The 22,555-nt window shown below is 44.0% G+C and overlaps 1 protein-coding gene across 1 annotated transcript in view; it reads right to left on the bottom strand.

Annotated features, from left to right (window-relative positions):
* Positions 1 to 6,937: 6,937 nt before the first annotated feature.
* LOC128753801 (xylosyltransferase 1-like) overlaps positions 6,938 to 22,555 on the bottom strand; it is an 82,600-nt gene continuing 66,982 nt past the window's right edge. Inside the window, exons 9-11 of the mRNA XM_053855901.1 lie at positions 22,008 to 22,206; positions 15,963 to 16,296; positions 6,938 to 10,056 (exon numbers count right to left, since the gene is read on the bottom strand). Coding sequence (XP_053711876.1) covers positions 9,734 to 10,056; positions 15,963 to 16,296; positions 22,008 to 22,206 — 856 coding nt within the window. The 3' untranslated portion in view covers positions 6,938 to 9,733. The remainder of the gene's footprint in view (positions 10,057 to 15,962; positions 16,297 to 22,007; positions 22,207 to 22,555) is intronic.

Here is a 22,555-nt window from a genome sequence, read left to right as displayed (position 1 = left end):
GTTGACGTCCTCGCGATGCCGCGGTGACATACGATGTGTGTACAAACAAAAAAAAAGCACATAGTCCTTCTGACTGTTTTATGTGGGTCACACGCGCAGTTCTGCGGGCGGCGTGGACGTTTTTCATGGAGCCGATAAAAGAGAAAACAATGCCCTTGAGATGTGACTTCTTGTCTCGCAGGAAATCATCATGCAGAGTTATGTGGTGTGTCGATGACATTGGACCTGGGAGGGAAGCTTTTTTTTTCTCATCACCTGCTTGTTACCAGAGACGTGACCTATGGATCCCGACTCATGATTGAAGTCAAAAAGGTACTTCATGTCGATAATAAGGTGCAAACTCTTGGCCCAGCCTCACCTGTGGAGATGGTCTAGTGAACTAACAAGGCTGAGGAGATCCAGCCTCGCACCCACATGCCTTCTTAGGGAGGTGTTCCAGGTGTGTCCGACTCGGGGGGAGGCCCAGGGGCAGGTGCAGGAGCGACTATGTGATTTGTCCTGGAAAAGCTTCATGGATAGGAGAGGTGTGAGGAAGAGGGACGTCTGGGCAGCGTGAAGCTGGAAGTGTGAGCGCTCTCCGCTACCCAACCTTGGATGGAATTCAACTGTGCTCACACTAGCTCAGACCTGGGCAAAGTGTGGCCTGGGGGCCATATGCGGCCGATGCCTTTATTGTCTATAACTAATATGTCCGAATTTTTCTGCCTTTTTTTGTTCTTACTCTTTTAGTCCTCATGAACACCTCGGCAGTGGTGCAAATATAGCATGGTCTTGTTTGAAGACATTTTTGTGTTTTTCTTGTGCCTCAAAATACATTGAAGGAATACTGAAAGCAGATTTTGAAATAAATTATACACAGTGCAACGTCTAGTCCATAGCTCATATTCAAATTAAGTGCAAATACAATGGAATAGGTCTCATGGCATATTTACACTTTTTAATATCCGGACTTACATTTCATCTTCTTAGGTTCATTTTGTCCTTGTTACTTAAGTATATATTCTGCATATTTTTCCATCGTGTTTTTCTCGTCATCGCTGTCTTTCTTTTGGCATGACGGCACCTCACAGTTTCTAATGTGGCCCTTGAGGAAACTGAATTGCAGACAGTGCGAATCCACTGAGTTCCGAGGCAGAGCTGTGCTTCAGCACGGCAAGGTGGGCGACACAAGCTCACAGGGTCTCTTGCGTGGTCCAGCATGCACCGCGGGGATCGTATCCATGGCGTAACCATCATGTATACTGCAAGCGATGCCTTCCATTAGAAAAAAAAGCCATTGCAGTCGTGTTCACAATCACTTTGTGCCGTGGTGTGTCTGCATGTACACAACAATCACTTAAAGATGATGTCACCTCCCCCTGCAACTGAGCAACTGGCCGCAGTGTGAGTCCAACCAAAGCGAAGATATGATACACGCAATGCAATGCAGTGGTTTCACAATTCCGAGAGTGTTGCTTCATACAAATTGAAGAATAAATGCTACAACAAGATTGTGCTTTAGCTAAATCCTCATGGCGTGAAGCAATAGCCCCAGTAAAATACGTTTTTTTTTTTCTAGGTTAGACTAACTTCAACTATCTTAAGCAATGTAAAGGACAAATATATAAACAACGATAAACAAAAACCTTGGGACACTCGGCAAACTCACACCATGTTGCCTTGATATTTCATATTCAAATAAAGATCCGACAATTTTCCTGGTTAAACTACATGAAGTTCATTCGCATCCACGCTAATTCGCCAAATCAGTTTCTTGAATTGTTCCCAGTCGACATTGTGGCTCTTTCAGTTATGTCAATGTAAACACTGCGTCAGTCAGAAAAAAGTACAGAAATATGTGTCATCTAGAAACACAAATAAAAACAAAAACAATCCTGCCAAGGTACCAGAACCTTTGTTATGTTTGATGGAAATATGGGACGTTGCTCATGGCAGACAGTTGTTGGAAACAAATAAGATGATCTTAAGTGGTATAAAAACGTTTGGCCGCTACATTTCACAACAAAGGGTTGAACAAAGCAGAGAGGATACTCCGAATGTGGTCAGTGAAGAGGCTACTCAAAGACTCATGACAGCTGCAACACAATGAAAACGTGTGACCACAGTTTCATGGGGGAACATCCACCCACCTTGGGGATTTTCAAACTGGTGATATGATGCAATGAATCAACCAAATGTTGCACGGATCCACATGAAATCCCTTTTGCCTGTAAGTTCACAGGGGACGGAGAGTTGAATTGAAAGATGTCGTCGGTTGGACTTCAGAGGGGAAGAGAATTTCACAGTACAGAGGAGATGACAGCAAATATCAGGGGAAGCAGGGCGGGAATGAAAGTGGGAAAAGACAAAGAGAGAAGATGGAGATGCAGTGAATGCTCATGTTCACTCGTTCCCCAGTTCTTTCTACCTGCACACCTTCTCTCCGCTTCAGCAGTCACTGTTCACGGCCATAAATCTCAGAATGACATTTGGGCAGGCGAGTCCCACGTAAACATGGCCGGCAAAATGTCAGCGCAGAGGGAAGACAAGCTTGACATGGGGAAGAGGGAGAGTTGAGTCAGTAATGTCACCACACTTTAGCACACACGCCATCAGTCTTTGTGACATATAAGAGATACGGCCCCTCCGTCCCACTGGACACGCCACACTGAGCCAAGTTTGGTGAGGAGGCTGCTGCTGACTCAGCAGGGCCGATGATTGGATTGGAGCGCCAATATTTCATGTTTGTTTTGTTCCACCTGCCAGGACCTTGTTTAACCCACGCGCTCCGTCTAAACACTGTAAATGATCTGAAAATGTTTTTTCACAGTCGCCGCAGCGGCCATCAATTACGACGGAAAGCACTTCTATCATTCGCCGTCCCCTCCTCGCAGCATTGATCTCTACATGAATAATTGAAAAAGTTGACTTTACTGGCCTTTTTTTCAAATCTCCTCGGCTTCACTTCCCCTGCTTTGCTCTCATCTTTCCCTCCCTCCCGTCTCCTGATCCCACGTAACCTTCCGATCCGCTCCGTTCTCATCTCTCTATTCTATCTTCCTGTGTTCCTCTCAAGTGGATCCTGTTCTCTGACGGCATGTTCGGGAGGGAATGAGCTGCTCGCTTGGCTGGCCAGCCGGCCTCAACGCATCATCCGTCAGCACGGCACGCTGTTGTTTTAGAGTTCTGCTGGGAGCTGTCTCCTTGTCTGTGTCTCTCTCTCACAGACACGCTTACTCACACCCTTCCTCCTTCATCACAGTACCTCCTTCCCCATCTTAACTTGATCACACAGCTCAGTGACGGACGTGGGATCTGAGTAAGTTATACGACCGAGGCCTCTTGAGTATCGATGGTGAGGAGCAAGGATCGGCAGCTGCAGAGGACGTGGAAATCCCAACTTTCTGTCATGTCCGCACTTTGACCTGTTTTGTTTGTATTTTCTCCACGTCCCTTCCTCGTGCTTTTATTCTGTTACTCCCTCTCGTTTCCGCTCCTCCAACTTCACAGGCAAACGCAGCTGGCTCTCACTGTTTCACCGGCTCTCCTCGGATATATTCCTCCCGACGCCAGCTACGTTTGCCAGATGGTAGATTTCGACGCTCCACTCAGGTATCTCTTCACAAGACCTCCGCGTTCTTACTTTAGCTCTCGACCTTTTCTAAATTCATAACGCGCTGAATTCCTATTCTGACGCAACCCTCGCTATTTCTTTGTTAGCTTCCCAACCTTCCATTCATCCCGCGTGTGAGCAGTTATTGGTCTGACTTTTTAGTTAAGATGAATCCGCTTAGTTTACCCCTCGTGTGCGTGAGTGTGACTAGCCACCACCACTGAGCGCTTTCAGTTCATTGCCACCTCGTTGAGCTTAACTCTGAGTGTGTTTTCTGTTCTCCCAGTTTTAAGGCTTGTGATTCTAATCCGTCTCTCTTGTGTTCCAGATTCCTGTGTTCCCTGTGTGTTCTTCCTGGTCCGCGTTTTTGTTCCCGGCGCCTTTAGTTCATAGTTACTTGTCTGTATATTCATTTATATGTATCCATCGCTTAAATTGTTAAGTTTAATCTTGTTGCCCCGTGTCATCTGTCGACCAGTACCAACTGCACTTGGGTCCATCCTTCCACTGACCATGACACTTTCCAGGGTTAGGAAGCGCTAATAGCACTTGGTTAATGTAAGCAGAGGCTTCAGTGTGACGCCATGGAAACCTGCCATCATGGAGTGACCCAGAGGTGTAAAGCTCTTTGGCACCTGTAACGGCTGGGTGGTGGCCTTGACAACAGGTCAAGTGGACTTTTGCGTCCCAGAGTGAAAAAAAAAATATATATATGGAGGGCAATCCCTATGCCAATATAATGCCTATATAGACCCTATATAGAGCCTCATGTGACCATGGTAAGGCACAACAAGGTGTCCTAACCCCATCCATTCTTTTTGAATGACAGGCAACACGTAACATCTGTGTCAATATTGGATGCGAAAATCTTGAGATTCTGTCGATGACGCCAACTAAAAAAGGATTCATTTCACAATGCTGGCCTTTCTGAACCACGAATGGAAGCTACAAATAAACTTAAGGCAGCATGGGAGGAGGATCTAAACATTTCCTTGAATGAGAACATCTGGAACCCCACTTTAAAATTGGTAAATAAAACATTGTTTAGTGGACATGTAAAGTTGCACATAGAGCCCACATGTCCAAAGTCAAGCTTTCCCGTATATAACCGGAAACTAGTCCACTGTGGAATACATGCAAGACCATGGAAGGCACCTTAGGTTCATGGTACGTGTCCTTGTCTGGTCACTTTCTGAACTGAAATTTTGGCGTCCCTCTCAAAAATTCTTCATATCAAGATAACACCAAATCCACTTAACGCCTTACTTGCTTGTACTGGGGAGATTACAAATGTAACATCATGTCTTGTCTCAAAATTGAGAAAATCAGATCCATGAAATATGGGACACATTTATGCAGGGGTTGCTATGGGGTTATTTGTTTTTTATTTCTGTTTTTCTTTTCATTTTTTGTAAATGCATTTTGTCTATTATTATTATTATTATTATTATTATTATTATTATTATTATTATTATTATTATTATTATTATTGAATTGGTTCCTTCATATTCAATGACTCTGAATGCCAATAAAAATATTTTGAAGATAAAAACCCCAAATCTGATTGTCAATATATTTCGACCGGTGTCGGTGCAACATGCGTTGGCTTGTGGAACATATCAGGTGATGGCATCACGTCGCAGTCGTGCTTGGATTTACCAGCTGGAACTTCAGAGAAGGAGTCCATGGTGCTTGCTGCCACGCGTGAAACATTCATTTTAGAAAAAGATATTTTGGAACTTTTGCCAAGCATATGTCCGCAGACAACGCATGCTTTGTGGTTGACTGAGCTGTACCTTTGTGTGTGTGTGTGTGTAATTGTCTATGAAGAGAGAATTTGGATTTTTGTGCGATGGCATTTCAAAACAATAAACTGAACCTGTCAGCCCATCACGACGTGACAAACCAGGAAGCAGGACATTTGCTTGGCAAATAGCAGGTACCGTCAAAGGTAAAAGTTTTGAAAACTCCGTTCGCGACTGCTTGGACGTAACATTGCGGCCGGCACACATTCCAAAAGGGAACACGTTTATCGCCCCCTACTGTATTCATTTTGGATAGGTCATGTAAAATGACTGCATGGCTTTTGCATTCCACCAGAGACTCGGTTGTAAAATACATTCAAAATGCATGCAAAATAGCAACCTGGCTCCTTTGTTCTTCCCTTGGTCACCACAAGAATTTTCAGAGGATGTTCGCTCACTTAAAGCCACACTATTTTGTACGACGCACATCCATAACACAAAAACAACACAGGAATGGAGCAGGCATTTGATGGAATTGCGGAAAAGGACGGTGTTCCAAGCCAAACTTCCTCATGTGGCCATGGCAGAACTCTTCAGCCTGGCAGCTTCTTCCAGAAAAGCCCACGTGGCTCCTGACTGTACGAGGAAGAGAAACGTGCGGTACATTTTCAGTGGCTATGACTGGGTTGGAACCACAGGCGGGATGAATCTCGGCACCAAAGAGCGTCCTCTGTTGCTTTGTGCTCGACTTCATGTCTGCATGCATACATTTATGATTCCTGAGGGCAAATGTTTCTCTCCGTTACCTTGCTGACTGATTCGCTCCGACACACGCACACTCACACACCTTGTATCAGCAGGTGTGGAAGTGGAGCCTCTCTGATTAACTAGTCATGAGGTCGAAACCCACTTCTCTGAAGCAACATTCCTGGAAACTTCTTCATGTTAAACTGGCAACAAAACTGGCTGCTGCTGCTCCCAACACCCTGACTATAGATGGAGCGGATGAGTTGACACAGAGAGACACATCAACAACCGCCTCTAAAAAAACAAATCTTGACGACTGTCACGCACCAATGGTTGCATTTGGGCGCCGAACGTTGGCCACATGTTTGAGTTTCTAGTGCACCATTTCCTCCATTTTGTTGCATGTCACGAGGCGGGCGATGGGCAAATGAAGTTTCTTGTAGTCGATGATTTTCAAAGCTCTTGGGAACGTCTGTTTACGAAGCTTTGGTTGGTCTCAGTGAAACATCAATGCATTCTAGTGTGTGGGCCCTGAAAAATCATGGCTAATGCTGCATGTCGCTTTGTTAGCTCACCATTGAAATATGGAATTTACAGAATTGTTTAGGGTCAATCTCACATTTGGTGTGATGTTCTTCTTTAAAACAAATAGTTGTTTACTGAGGATTGTGTGTGTATTTGCGTAAAAACTATAAAGGAAGGTTCATGAGGGACCGTTACTCCTTGAAACAATACGTGCCGATGACAGATGGTACTCGGGAGGGTGACCAACAAAAATGGAGGAGGCTGTGACATCAAAACACACAACGGTGCAAATGTATTTTTTGAACTTTTATTTTGAAAAGCAGTCAGAGAGAAGAAAAACAAGCCCGCCATGTACACCAAAACAAATTTCCCAAAGGAAAGAAAAGAATAAAAAGCAGATAAAGACAGAAGGCCTGATGATATATATCTGTATATATGTACGTATATATACACAACAGCACAACATGTGTTGCAGTACCAGTGAGTCACCAGTCTTTCTTCACATCAAGTCAAAACAGATAACAAAGTCTGTCACCGCGAAGGTTCTAAAGGTCTGCTAAGGCACACAGAGCCTCCCAGAGAATAGAAACAATATTTGGGCGGGAATACTTCGGAGGAATTTGTGCAACAGTTGCTCGACGATACATTCCAGCGAGAACAACAATCTGGCGTGAGATTTTCCCCGGGAGGTGAATATGACAAGGTCGTCCGCACGGCAGGCCAGAAACACTGAAACAGGTTATAATACTTCCATCAACACACACCATAAAATCACTCTCGGTGCCCAGTTTGATTGACACTTGGAAAACTCCATAATATTTAATTTCATCACATTTGTATTTACAGTTACAATATCTTATACAATGGTTCATACAAAATACTTATGTACATCTGACTTTGTCGATTATTTTGTTATAAAATAGGACTTTCACATTGAGTTACATCTATTTATTGACATTGTATCCCAAACCGCCACTGCACATGTGACCATCGGGGTCCACTTGAACACTGCCCCCCCACTCGCTCTTCACGATCACTTTTGTTATTTGTTCCGTCTCAGTGTTTCAGCTTAAGACCCACTTGTTTGCTGTCGCAAATTCCACATAGTAAGAAGTTCATTTCAATCAAACAAATTCAGATTGAAGTAAAAAAATATGGCAGCAGTGAGGAACAGTAAGAAGTGTGGACTACCAGAATAGACTCATCCGAGAGGGAAGGTGACATTTATCGTCGGTAATACGCCTCTGAAAACAAACTCACTCTGCTCTCATTGTGGCTAAACGCTTCTGACAGCCCCAAATTGAATCCCGTTTAGCGCCAGATGACTCATGTTTTAATGTTAAACTCAAAATCGAGGCAAAAAGTTTCATCCCAGATCCGATCAGCTCTTTCCTACAGAATGAAAACCAGGGATGCAACAACATGAAATTGCTTAAAATCGCACTAGAAGCCAAACAAATGTTGTAGGACAAGCGCTGTTTTGTACGTTCAGTCTCCTGTCTGGCATCTGTGCTCCGTTTTGTGCTCAAATCCGACACGTCTGGTGCTTCAGGAAATAAAATGAGGCAAACATAATATTAATAATTTCAACTCAGGCTCACCTAATTTTTTACAAACTGTCACTGTTAAAAAGAACGAGTGTACACTACCTTATATTGAATGTGTTGTCAAGCAGAACTAAAAAAAATAAAAGAAGACAAGCGGCAAAAAGAAAGAGAATTTCTCCTTTGGACTGTGAGGTTACGTAATGAAGAGGCATTCATCTGTTTGTCCACCTTCTCTGTTTGCTCAGGCTGTCAGGTAGCCGACCTTTGACCTCACAGCTCGCGGCCGCCCTCTCTTGGGAAGCGCTCGGCAAAGAGAATACAGAGACAAGCAGCTCTATTCAGACAGGACGACGCGGACTCGCACGCAGGTGCAGGCCGTAAAAAAGGTTGCAGTATAGGTTTGGGGTGTTGGCCTTTGTAAATAAAGGCGGCTCTCTTTACAAAAAAATATTTATCATGCTGCCAAGGCAGCGTCGCAGTTATTTAGTCATTGACTAAAAATACCAATATTAAAATAAATAAATAGAGTCAGGGACCTGTCACTCACATTTTTTTCTACACACAAAACATAAAGAGACTACAATGACGAGACGCAGAAGAAAAAATGATTTTGAGGCAGTTCAGAAACGTCCGTTCTAAATGTCCCCACTGACTGACTGAGATGTTGCATGGCAGAATACTTTCAACATGTCTTGTCTAATATCATCTCTAATATCTATGTTAGACTTCCTATTCCTATCTCTCTCTCTCTTGTTGTGAAAATGCAGCAGATGGTAAAGTTCTGCTGCGTCAGTTCCACTACAGGATCAGGCACTGAACCGACAAGTCGTTTTTTTTTTTTTTTCTTCCCTCTTCTAAACCACTGAATTAAGGTCTCTGAATCATCAATAGACTTGTTTAAAACGTTTGAAAAGGCTGTGATTAAGCATTGAATACTCATCTTTCTTGGGAAATATTGTTGCTTACAAGTCACGTTCCACTTGTATGCTGTTTGGACATAAACCTCAAGAGGCACGTCAGGTTCTTCAGGCTTCCTTTCACGCTTGTCTAGCAGGTAAGGCCTTTTTTTTTTTTTTTTTTTTGGGGGAGCAGAACTTCACACGGCTTAAGTGTCCCGCTCTCAAACAAGAAACAACTTCATAATTCACTTAGCAGCAAAATAAATGCTTGAAAATTGCAACGTTTGATCACAGTAGAACTTCCAAAAGCAGAAAAATAAATACACTGAGAAACAGCAAAGACGGCGTCGTCCCCAAAATGGAGGAGCTGGGACCCAGACTCCTGCTGCAGATGCGTATTGCCTTCATGTGAGGAAAAGAAAAAGAATTTTTAATCAGTTTTCATGGAGAAAAAAAAAACAGGCGATGTAGCGTAAGGTCCTGGTGTTTTTCATAATAAAACATCAAAGCTGCTCTTTTCTCACATGAAATCAATACACATCTGTAGGCTTCATCCTCAAGATAAATACTGCGTTCCCCTCCCAACTCCATCTTCCCCGTGACAACACCTGGGAATAAATAAAGACCACCAGTGTTTCGCCTGAAACTCGGCCTCCCGTCCAGCTGGAGGCCTCGTTGCTACCTGATGCGCCCGTCAGCACGTGGCGGTCCGTACTGGGATTTGGGGTCAGGACTCAGCGAGCTCCAGGGGTTTTTGGGGCAGGCCTGCATCACCGGGCAGGCGGTGGAGCCGACGGTGCACACGTCAGCCGCCTCCCACATCTCGCCCACCAGGCTGTCTATCCAGTGCTCCAGTTCTGGGCCGGTCAGCGCCGCGTTCCTCTTGGCCTGTTCTACGTAGCCCAGACTGACCGGGATGTTGAGCACCGGGTTAAGGCCGTGAAAGCTTTGCTCCATGTAGCCATTCTTTGCTGGACCGTTGTGGAGCTTGAGAGTGTCCTCTGCAGAGACAGGAAGAGAGTCACGGTGAGAGGGCTGAAAGAAACTGGACTAGAACAAGACTCCAGCCTTTACAGTCCACAGTATCTCCATGCAGTTACTTGAAATGATATGATCTATATATATATATATAAAAGAACTTTACCCGGCAACCCATTTCCCGTTTGAATGACTATGCCCTCATCAGACTGCCTGACCTTCACTGAGACACACAACATCCTCCAGATAGTGGGTCAGCAATGGAGCATAGACCACCAGCCACCTCCTTTCTCCGGAGCCAAAGCCAGTCTGCACCATTGCTGTATTCAGAGTGCAGTTCATACAAGCTGGGCAGGAAACCCTCCACACACCTCAGGGCCAAATGTCAAGCCTTCTGTCTGTACAGCCGGAAAAGGTTTAATATTTCTTTCTCACATGTGGCTTGCCACAGCCTTAGATCCACAGGGTCTCGATTTATCGAGAGAAAAACACATTTTCCTTTGTGATCTTTTCCAAAAAGTGCCCAATAAAGACTCACGATGCCCAATGAAGACTAAAAGGTCTGACACATGCCAGGCCACTAAGTGGCGCTGTAATGTTTTCATAAAAAGAGAGTTACGACCGGGATCGGTTCCGACCAACCTGTCTTAAGTCAGATTAGCAGACACGAAGGTTACTCGGTGGTCTTCTCTTTGGGTGAAGCTGTGCTTCAGCAACGTGAAACTGGCATTGCCAAATCGATCCATTCTGGGACCGGTTTCAAGGGGTTGCAGCGACCGAAGACACCGGGTTCATGCAGACACAAAGCCAATCCAACCAACTCTGTCTGGCCTGAGGTCAGGCTTTCAGTGTGGTGTGGACTATTGGGGAGAAAGCAATTCCCAGGTCTACTTTCAACTCCCACCACAGTGCCTTCAAGCGGTTCAGACACTCTTTGCCGTACTTCCCCGCTTTCCTGCTTGGACATGTTTGTTTCTTAACCCTAACTAGAGAAAGAATGGTAAATGGCTCTGACTTATATCGCACTTTCCATGCTTATTCAGCGCTTTACACTAAGTCACCCACTCACACGGACGGCAGAAGGCTGAGACGCAGGGCGCCATCTGAACTGTCAGGAGCAAACCATAAACTCAAAAAGAACTCACAACATTACACCAGTGAAGTGTATACATTCAAGTTTTGACAGATTTATTTCGGGAACACGCTCCTTGATTCTGTGGGAGTTCCATTCTCCTTTCTTCTCGTTGACTGCGATGGCCGCCAGGAAGAGACACACTTTCCCCCAGAATGGCCTGTCTCTCCCCAGATCTCCACTGAAGCTGTAAATTCCACACTGGGACTCTAACTAGGGCACGAGACATCACTTCTGAGCACGGAACACAAACTCTCTCACACCCACATGTTAGCAGACATCAGCGCTTTTCATGCTCCGGTGACAAAAAGATGCAGTCAGGCACATGGTGTTCTTCTGGGCACCACGTCTTGCCCACTTCAACTCCACGACAGCACCAGACCTTCAAGTCTTGCCTGGGCATGGCGTCTGTTTGTGTGAAGTTTTGCATGTGTGTTTCCACTGCTGCCAACGCAGGTGAAACACATCATTAAGTTTTACTGGTAGCACTGGTGCCAGACCCTGCAGCACAAAAAACACCGTCTCTAATCCTTCTCCACCAGACACCAGACCCTCAGCATGATCAAAGGAACAGGGCAGGATCGTACAGCCACACCGTACTTGCTGGGCAAATCATATCCTCTTTCTAACTTGCATGGGAAAAGCCAAGGTCGGCTCATGTTGATCTGCAAATTTACTCTTCTTTAGAACCGACTCTCTTCCCCCGAACACCTTTTTGGACCATATGAAGTAATGGCTGCACCCAAGTTCAAGTCCAGCGTGCGGTTCAGAATCGACCGTTGTGACTAGGAAAGACAAGATCATATCCGAGGCAGTACTGAGACAAAGGTAGGGAGAGCAGACTGAGACAGTTTAGTCCACAGAAGGAGAGACAGTGGGAGAACTGGTATTTTGGAGATGGCACCAGGACAAAGAACAAGAGAAAGACAACCACCTGTCAAGGTGAACGGGGCCAATATAGTGACACTCGGTTTGTATAGACCAAATGAAGCTGGTCATTCTACCACTCTGGCAGGAGCATAAACAAGAAGCTGATAAGCAATTGAACAAGCTCGAATTGAATTAACAGTGGTGGCTGGGGACGATAACATCGGTGTTATTACAGCGCCTCAGTCGAGCAGTGCTTTTATAATGGATGGAGTAGGAGCCACTAAGTTTTTTAAATGGGCAAAATGATTGAAAAATAGTAACAATAATAATAAAAGCTAATTTTGCAGCTCATTGAATCCAATGTTGTTATTTCGCAGTGATTCCATTTTGTTTAAAGCATTTAAAATGATGTTCATAGCAATGGACTCAATGCGACAGCGGCTCTACCAAAAAAAAAAAAACATAATCATCATAATAATGATGATAATATTAGAAGACTTGTGGATTCAGATAGCATTCTAGAACACCAGCAACATTTCTGTTCCTCTTCCTGTGATGGACATCTCCTGAACGCTTTTCTGAGCGACTTTGCTAACAGCAGCTGAGAAGAGAAATTAAAAGTGTTTGTGACGACACCAGATTTGACTTGGATTCATCAATACATCGACCAGCACAAAGGATCACTGACACATTTTAGGACACGCTTGTGATGTGTAGATGAGGCTTCATGCAACTGAGGCTTCATGAAACAGTGTCCTGATTTTCAGAGGCCACCAGATGGCACTGTCTGCTGTAAAACGTTTGGTCATGACCAACTAATTCAATGAAACCAAGAGCGCCATCTAGTGGCCTCTGAAAATGAGGACTACTGTTTCATGAAGCCTCATCTCGTCATCACTAGGACACATGATTTCTCCTCTCCACACATCAGCTGTTCAAGAGTTTACGATATTTAAACTCCATGATTAAGTCCATAAATCTTTGATCCCGTAGATTTATACTCAGTAATGTGGTGGGTTCAAATGAGTCTTAAATAATAATAAATCTCGGACTGCAGCAGGTCTCCTGAACATGACTCGTAAAGGGGAGCAGCGCTGCTATTAACAGGTAAATATGGGGATAAATGCATCAGAAGTCTCTTTTTCAGAAGGGTTTCTCTTCATCCTCATGGACTGGGTGAAATGATGTGATGATGTAGGCACACGATCCAAGTCAGCAGTGCTCAAACTTGTGATCCTCCACATCAACGCCTCTCACCCACTGACTGACTGATTTAATTATCTGCTTGTTGTTGTGGAGGCAAAGTTGTGCTGCTGTTTAACACGCTGCTTAATATGTGCGAGCCGCTCGCCAGGTTATTAGGGGTGACTTGCTGACAAACAACCGAGTCTGCACAGACCCGGAGGCCCGATTACAAAGGGCAGGCTAAAAAATAGGAGGCGGCGCCGATGAATGTATGACTGAACCTGCGCACATTTTGGAGCTCTAACTGGCAATTGTTAATTCACTGTGAATGTTGGATCCCTCCATCTATTAAAAACTAAATGTCACTGGCCTGCTTTCAGCTGAAAGTAATGAAAGTGCAGAGGGAATACAGATTAGGCTGAGTATCGACAACCTTCAGAATGTATTTTCAAGCAGCTATTTTCGAGATCCATTACACTCTGAAACACAGCGAGGCAGCGAGCGGGCAGGACTCTGAATTTAACTCACGTAATTTTAGTTTTAAATGACTAGTTGTCTCTGACTCGGTGAAGTCATTTGGATGCAGGTTTGAGCTGCAGAAAGCGATTCAAATATATTCATTTATTTTGATGACTAAAACTTTAGACACAAAACTATAACTCACTCTCTAAGTGCAGAAGACGAAATAAGAGTGTATTTGATGCTGACTCTAAAAACACAGGGTGGTTTTATTTATAACAGCAGAAGTGTGCCACATATCAAGCACAACAATCACTTGCACCGCTGACTGGCAAGCGGCTTGATGTGATGACGCAGCAACAGCAGCGGAATAAAAACCAGAACATATAAACTTTATTTATTCCTTCCCAAAACAGGCATTCTTTTGTTCAAGGGTGACTTCACAGCAACGTCGCTGTGCCTTGTGCGCGCACTCTTGTGGGAGATAAATAGCACGCGAAGGCACTTGTGACTCATCTGCATCAAGAATTTGTGCAAAACTGTTCTCATGCTCATGATTCATAAAGTCTCTGACACCGTGGCCACTTTTAGAATTTAACAAGAGGAAGGCTACTCAAGTTTTCCCTTCATTTTACGACATATGGAGGATCAGAGCTTGATAATCTCCGCAACTCAAGTGAGCTTTAAAGTCAACATGAGGCAAAGCATATGTCAAAGAAGAATATTTCTGTGATGTCTTTGTACTTTTATCTAAAAATGACATTGTTAAAAGCCTTCTTAGTTCTCACGTGATATTGGAGTACTGTACTGTAGTACAGGGAGTTTCTTTGGATGAAACGATATTCCGATATATAACTCAAACCATCATATTATAGTTATTTAGCCATAGATGACACTCATGGACCAACCGCAGTTTTGGATTTGATTCTTCAAAATGAAACAATGGAAGTTTTTGTGAGCGTGAAATTGTTTTGGGAAATGACTATCTTGTGAGCCATTCAAATGGGTCATTCTTTGTTGTATATTCTCACTATCAGTGATGATACAAAGAATTTACACTAAGGGACAAATAAGCAATAAAATGCTGAATATAATGTGACATCAACAGATTCAGGTGTGACTGCATTGTTACTCTAAATTCCCACCAGAGATACGTTCTTGTTGAAGTAATTCGATTCATATTCCTTCTGCTTACAAGCTAAGCCAATATTTGATCGATGAGCGAGGCTAATAATGTGTAGCAACTGTAGCACTCGCTAGCATGAGCTAGGATTTCCACGGATTTTCACCCTGCCACCGCTCCGTTGCATCAGCAGCCTTCCGACATGTTGGTGTCCGCCACACAATGACTTCTGTGGTCATACATTAATGATCCCTGTGAGACGCCACAGCGCAGTTCTGTTAGAAAAGGTCAATAAAAACGGAACAAACCGCGGCCAATTAAGAAGCGATCTGACAGAGAAAGGAGGAAGATTATTGACATCTATTGAATCAGCCACAATAGAAACACAACTCTCCCTCAACTCGGCAGCAGTCCTCACCCGGTCTGCCGCTTCATACCTCCGGCCGGATATGTGACTTTAGTTCCGCGAGCTATGGACGCGTTCTTGTCATACAGTGTGTTTCTTTGATGTTTACTTTGGAATTTCTCCATTCAGAACACGGAAACCACCATAATCCTGTCCACCTCCATGAAGTGCCACCTGCTTGCTTCGATGATCCACTTCATTTTAATATGTTTGATCATGTGAGATCTCATCTTTCAAAGAAATCATTACTCTGTGGCTGTGCGCCTCGATCATTTACATTTTTTCCTTTTTTGTTACACCATTGGTAACTGTTTTGTATTTGAGAGGAATATTATTTAAAAATGCACTTTTACTCTTTGGCTTTTATCCACCACACAGCTGATAGTAATAGTAGTAATTTTATCGGTTTTGCTGCCTTTCATGTGTCAATCCTATCTATTTATTATTTTCAATGTTTTATCCTGATTTCATAGTCTGTAGAGCACAATCTTGTGTTGCTTTTTAAAAGCTTTATAAATAAATATGGTATGGTATCGTGATTTCAGAAGCGTGTACTGAACTGATGGTAGCCCTTTGGGTCACACCTTGAAATAGCTAAAAGGTTGGTGACCCCTGCTAGTTTATGTATTGTCCTGCTCCAACAAATGGCTTTCTCCAACCATGACGTCATCCCCAGAGAAGACTTCACCAAATAATCGGAACACTACCGCAAAATTTGTTGCCAAAACATTCATAGGAGGCTAGAGTTTCTCACCTTGTCGTATGGGCTGGCGTTTGTTGTAAGCCAAGGGTGTGATGAGAAAGCGCATCTCTGCCACGGGGCTCCAATGGTGCAAGATGCGGACGCTCCACACGCCTGGTCGCAGAGGTTGGTTCAGAGGTGGGCGGTAGTGGGTGAACTCTGCACTGGCATCGATTAAAATATCGTAAGTCGCCGCGATGACGTTGGTGGGGTCAATCCAGACGACCGTAACGGTGACGTTGGGTCCCTTGGCCCACTTCTGCATGCCTACGGTCTCTTCCATGGGGCCCATCAGGCCACCAAAGTTCCTGAACATGCGCTCCTTTGCGTCCCACTCTGTGCCGATCTAATAGGGAAGGAGAAAAAGAGGGGAACATTGAGCTCAATCGTCTTTCCACACACAAACCAAAAGATATAGGCCTCTCATTTCAGTGCCTAATGATACCTTTTGAAAGGGGGCAGGATTGAATATCCTCATTTGAACATTTCTTTCAGCAGTACAGATGTACAGAATAAAGAGTACTAATGTGTTTTCTGACCATCTCCAGTAACATGTAAGCCAACCAAAGGTAAGACCTGTTGTGGGAGCACGTGCTGCACTGCCGTGTGGCGCGGCTGTCCAATACTCAGGAGCTGTGGGGATGGATGGGGGGAGTCAGGGCGATAGTGGGACGTACATCTCTCACACAGCGCAGGAGATGGATGTGTTTGGTGTTGGCAGAAATGTGAGAGGGATGACTGCTTTAGGAAGTGCTAATGCTTACAATCCCGGCTGATGAACAAGGCCTCGCCCCACCGGACGATCAATTGCTGCCCGGAACTCCCTCCCTGTTACGTCCTGGGAGAGTTGAGATCGCGATGCAGGGTATTAATAGACCTGGTTTCCATAATAAGAGCGCGTACGTCACAGCCAAAGGCACTTTCATCTCAATTATGCCACTGAACTCTGCCACTTACGACCTTTTCGGACCTTGTTTCTCCTCTGCCGTTAAATCGGTAATCAAGTCTGGCACCTCATTACCTTATCCGCGGCTCACTCTTTGGCACACAAGGCCAATTGATCGGCAGCACTCGCTGTCTAAGCCTATGGAAGAGGTGACGGGAGAAGTGCCAGAGGAATCCAACTTTAATCTGCCGGAAAAAGAGACGCGGGCTCCTGACTTAACTACCAGTTGTTGGATAGGTTCTGTTAATGATCTTATGAACTTCAGGGACTTACGGCAACTGTATTGACTTACAAACATCAACAGAGGGATTGCTGCTCTAGTTAAAGTCTGAGCCAAAGTGTGGGAAGAGAAGTTTCAGACGAGTAGGCGGCTTCTGTTCCTAGCTATGCGCCGCTCACTTTCAACCCTTAGGAAGACACGAGAAAGACAGCAATCTTTGGACCAAATGTATGATGGAGGAATGAAAGTTTGCTGTCTTCCACATAACCAATTGCACCCCTGGAACAGGTCAAGACTCCAAATCTCTAATTGGTTCGCATTCTGCTTGCAAAAGACTTTTCTTAGTTCAGGAAGGATTTATATGGAAACCTCCAACTGGCCAGGCAACAGAAGAAATCTAGCTCCGTGTACTTTTTAGCTTCCTTGAAAGCTAAAACTCTCACTGCAAAACCACCAACTCCATCAAATATTGCTATCAAGACACTGCTATTATGAGCAGGCAAGCTTTTGACAGTGGAATTAGACGACAGAAGAAGAACCTTTCATTCCTGCAGAGCGAGCACATGGACATATTGATCCAACAACCCATCATCAGGAGGCAGGCACCATAAGTGTGATGCACAAGTGTTGTGGTGACCTGTTATCATGTCACAGGTGGTATTTCTGGCCAATGTGAGGCGATGAAATGAGATGGCAGCATGGTCGGCCTATGAATGACAGGTTGCTGCCTCGATGTATGTGTCACTGAGTACCTGACATATGACCTATGTGAGCACCATTGCAATCTACCACCGACAGTGCATGACTCTGTACGTGACTAGGACACCATGGAAAACACTATGTAAGACGCGCAAGTGGACTTACCATCAAACACATTTTTAATGCAAATGCTACATCACTGCTACCTACTGATCGGGCTTTGATAATGGAACAAAAGTGACATATTGAATTTCAGACCTTGCACTAGAAAATGAGTGCGGCATCTGCTGAGATTTCATGAGATATTTTTCCTCAATGAGAGTCACTGTTCTCTTGGTTTTCCGGGGACACTTCAACTTTGTCTAAATAATAAAGTGACGACTGGGATCCATCTACAAGCTGGGCGTCACACTCGATCACACAGTGGGGGCAACGTTTAAAAAGCATGAGGCTAGACATTAGTCATTAGACTTGCTTGGCTGAATCTTTGAGATGACAAAGGATCCCACTGCTTATTTTTAAAATCCATGCCATTGTTTCCCGGGCCTCGCTATATAAAGAATAAAATGATAAAGTGTTTCAATGTAGGTGGAGCTCAAACACTGGATGTTTTTCCCCCTTGAAATGCACCTCTTAACAATCAAGAGAGAACGTGCGTGTTTTCTCTCAAGGTCAGTTCAATCCAGGCTGGCTGGATCCCATCTGAGTTGAGGGGGAAAAGAAAAAGTTTTCAAAAACTTTTCTCTCTTTTGCAAAACGCAGCTCAGGCTCTTGGTAATTGGACGGCCAGTAAATCTTCAGGTAGTAAAGAAGTGAGAATATCAGCAGGAAAGTGGGTCAAATGGGGATTAACTTCTGGCCCATCTGAGCTCCAGCCCATGGCTTAAGATGACCCGCACACCCAACCTGTTCCTACGTCTGTGATACCAACAGTAAGCTTTGGCTCAAGACCAACATTCACTCAAGCGGCTTGACTGCGCCGCGTTTGAGTTCGCTGGTTTCCTTCCTACCGACTGAAGTCATGAGCACATCAGTGCGACCTTCGCAACGTGCAGCATAACAGCATAACCTCACTCACTTCGGCGAATGAAAATATCTGAATATTTTTTTTATTTATAGTTATGTCAATTCATTCACATTCACAGAGAAAAGTGAAGAAAGGACACCCGGTATAGTTCTAGGACAACGACATGGCGACTTCAGCAGGGTCTTTTCAGGACAAAGAACAGGTGACTTTCTCTAGGAAATACATTTAATGCCGCTCCGTTGATCCTGACTCTATTGTTCCAAACCATAGCTAAATGCATGAATGCTAATGGGGGGGAGAAAATAAATAGCTTTGCCTCCTCGCTAAGCTTTTTCATTAACGTTGAATGCTGCGAACGCTGCTCTCCGGGTGGGTGTTCACTTGCAGGTAAGAATAGATGAAAGCTCATGCATGTGTGTCGTAAATACTAAGAGTCATTGGTGATATAACATAGAGAGTCATACAGGTATCGCCCGGTCAGGGGAGAATCCGCAATGTGGAATGCTCAACGTGGACGGCACTGATTAGATTTTTGGCTCAATCCTCGGTCATTTACTTGACCTGAATGACATGTATTTTATCAGAAACGTTCTCCATTATAGATGTCTGCAATAGGTCTAGCTTTGCAAAGGGACAACACACCAGTCTGAGAAAGGTCATTTATTAAGGGTTGAGGAGCTTGTTCGACCTTATTGACGTCTAAGTTCTAAGAACTGCTTGCAACAGTGAGAACTCATTGTCCTGAAAACGCTCTTTAATGGTCGTAACAACGCTGTTTTCCGCTTGTCCTGCATATGTAATATGCTTGTGAAACATAAGCATTCAATTTCAGTTGCCATGACAACTGCAGGCGCGACCACTTGTCCCATTAAAACATTGAAGAGGGGGACATTTATTGCAAAATTACATATCAAGTAATTATTTTCATTCAGGTTATGCATATATATATTTATTATTGCAACTTTTCATCACAATTTTCACGACAACACCTGTTACCACATGGCCACGTTTTCACCTCATGAATCAATACAGGCATCAGAGTGCATGATGTCAAAGCAAAGACCACTGGCAGCCATATTTTTTGCTTTTATACAAGTCCTTTCAAAGGTCAAAGTTCAGTGCCAGGTGAACCACTTCAGACATCAGTTCTACAAGCACATCCTTCTTTATTATTCTTATTAATCCCCACATAAGGCGTGCCCCATCATTCATGTCCTCCCTTAAAGATGACTTATTCCATCCTGACCCTTCTTTACTCAACTTTATAGAGATCATAAAACTCAATTTCATTTCTTCATCTCGACCTTGCCAACCTCTCCACCGTGTCACCGTCTTGCCGGCGCCAACACGGAGACATCTCCATTAAATAAGGCCGGTCAGTTTTATCAGGCACCAGCCAAGACAGTCCCTGTCTACATCTGGCTCTGCTTAAGAAAACCAAATGTCAGGAAGGCCCCTTGGGCCCCAGCGGAAGCCTTATTAGTGGCACTGGTTTGTGGATGTAATCAAACTCAGGTGTTGGCTGAAGCACCCGAGGACTCCCTTGGGGCTGTTTCGACGTGGCCGAGGCTCAAAGGCTAAGACGGATGGACTCTGGCTAATAAAGATACACCGGGGAGCAATAGATGAAAGAGGAATGGTGGAGAACAGAACATTTTGTGTCTCAAAGAAGGAGGCGACATGAGCTGAAAGCAAACTAGCAGCTGAGGGATTTATTCGAACAAATCTCAGACAAAAAAGGCAGCGAACCGGGCGTCTCCCTCTGCTCTGCTGCAGGAGCGATGGTCGTCTCAATTTCATCTGACAGAAAACAAACTGGGGCTTTTAACAAACGCACATGATGATCAGCAGACGACTCGCCAGTAAAATAAAAAACAAATAAAAATCAGATCGTCCTAGTCCAAGTCCAACCAACAGAAATGAATTAAAAAGGAAATAAGAATCTGATGATCTCACTTCCTAAAATACCTCAGATTATGAAACAACTTTACATAACACAATCAGTTTGTTAAGTCACCAGCAGTGTGTCTCCAAAAAGGACTCCTCTCAAGCGTCTGTCTAATTTCAGCTATTTTCCTTCCGTTTGAACGGCAGATGGACCAACTGAGGGAGCGCCAGAGCTGGGAGCGATGTGCTCGCAAATGTACAGATAAAAGCCTTTGTCACTCACTGTCACTGGACCCAAGCCCATCTGCATTTCCACCCATTATCTTGGGTCTGGAGATGGTGAAAGAGATACGGCCACAAAGCCACGGACAAATTCACAATCTAAATGAAGATGACAAACCAGTGAAAACTGTCAAACGTTACATTCCATCAGCTCATTTTGTCCTCAGGCAATTTCAGCACCAGCACCAACACGAGCTCATCTGTCATCAAAGGGAACCAACTTTGACCGCTTGTTTCCATGATCTCTTTCTTTCTGGGCAGAGTGAGGGTTTAAGATTACGATAAAATCAGGACTACAAATGTATTTTAAAAACACATATGGCAACTAAAATAGGCCTCACTTCCATCTCGGGCTGCAACGATTAGTCGAAGTCATCAATAACATCAACAACAAAAATTTGTCGACGTCAAAATCTGCGATGCCTCATGTTGCTGTAAACACACAGTAATAGCCAGAACTAAACTAGGGAGCTACAAAACAAAACAGGTCCAAACAAAGAAAAAATAATGAATAGATTAGTCGACAACAAAAATAGTCATTGGTTGCAGCCCTATTCCCATCTGCTGCCGTCCTCACCTGCTCCGTTCCATCGAGTGTCGTGCAGCATTGTGTTCCTGTCATCCGCCAATGACTTTTCTCTCTGGATTTTTCAGTTTAAAAAAACAAAAACTAAAACAACATCTCGTCCACTCCACGTTTATTCATTTGTGGGTGTCACGGACTGAAAAAAAACCCTCTTCTTCTTCAACGTAATCGTAACCGTTTGTAAAAGTAAAATGAGTCAACTAAAACTCACATTTATATTGAATAACTGGAAGAGATTGAAACTCATCTGACAAGTGCAAATGCTCGCATTCATTCAACAACTCTACAGCTGTGTTTTCAACGTAAACCATTGAATAACTATAAATTATAAAATGCTTCAGACGATGAATAAGTGCTAATCATGAACAAACCAAAGTGCTGTTTTACCAAAGGACAAATGACTGACTCACCTCTGCAAACTGCAACCTGCTGAAAGAGCTGGTGGGAGGGGACGTCAGCTTAAAGTTCTTTTTGGGAGCAACCCAGGTCTCCATGGTCTCCAGCTTGCTGGTTGCCAGGTTGGTGGCGTGGTGCTTCACCAGGTAGCCCTGAAACTGATCTGCCTGGAAGTAGAGATGCACCGACACCGGGTGGCCCATGGGGAAATACCTGGCACACAAGCCAGAGGCAGAGTGTCATTACAAGGACCTTCTCAGCTGGTGGATACAGAAGAAGATATATTCATAAAACAAAATGAAAAGAGAAGTTGACTCAAATATTAAAGCTTGTTTTTTGTTGTATTGTTATTTGGGACCTCAAATACTCCAATTCAATGTTGGAAATGTTTTCATTTGAAATGCTGTTCTGTAGCTGTACAATTATTTATTGCATATGTATTAAGTTTGATGGCTGAATTCAGTGACACAAATGTCTAGATTATGTTGGGATTCAATAAAAAAAAAGTGACAATTTAAAAAAAGAGAGGCAAGTAGAAACATTACTAATGCTGTTTATAACA

This window comes from Synchiropus splendidus, chromosome 2 (assembly GCF_027744825.2).
Source record: "Synchiropus splendidus isolate RoL2022-P1 chromosome 2, RoL_Sspl_1.0, whole genome shotgun sequence".
Lineage (NCBI taxonomy): Eukaryota > Metazoa > Chordata > Actinopteri > Syngnathiformes > Callionymidae > Synchiropus > Synchiropus splendidus.
The sequence above is the reverse complement of the archived record's forward strand: the minus strand, read 5'-3'. Positions and strand labels throughout refer to the sequence as shown.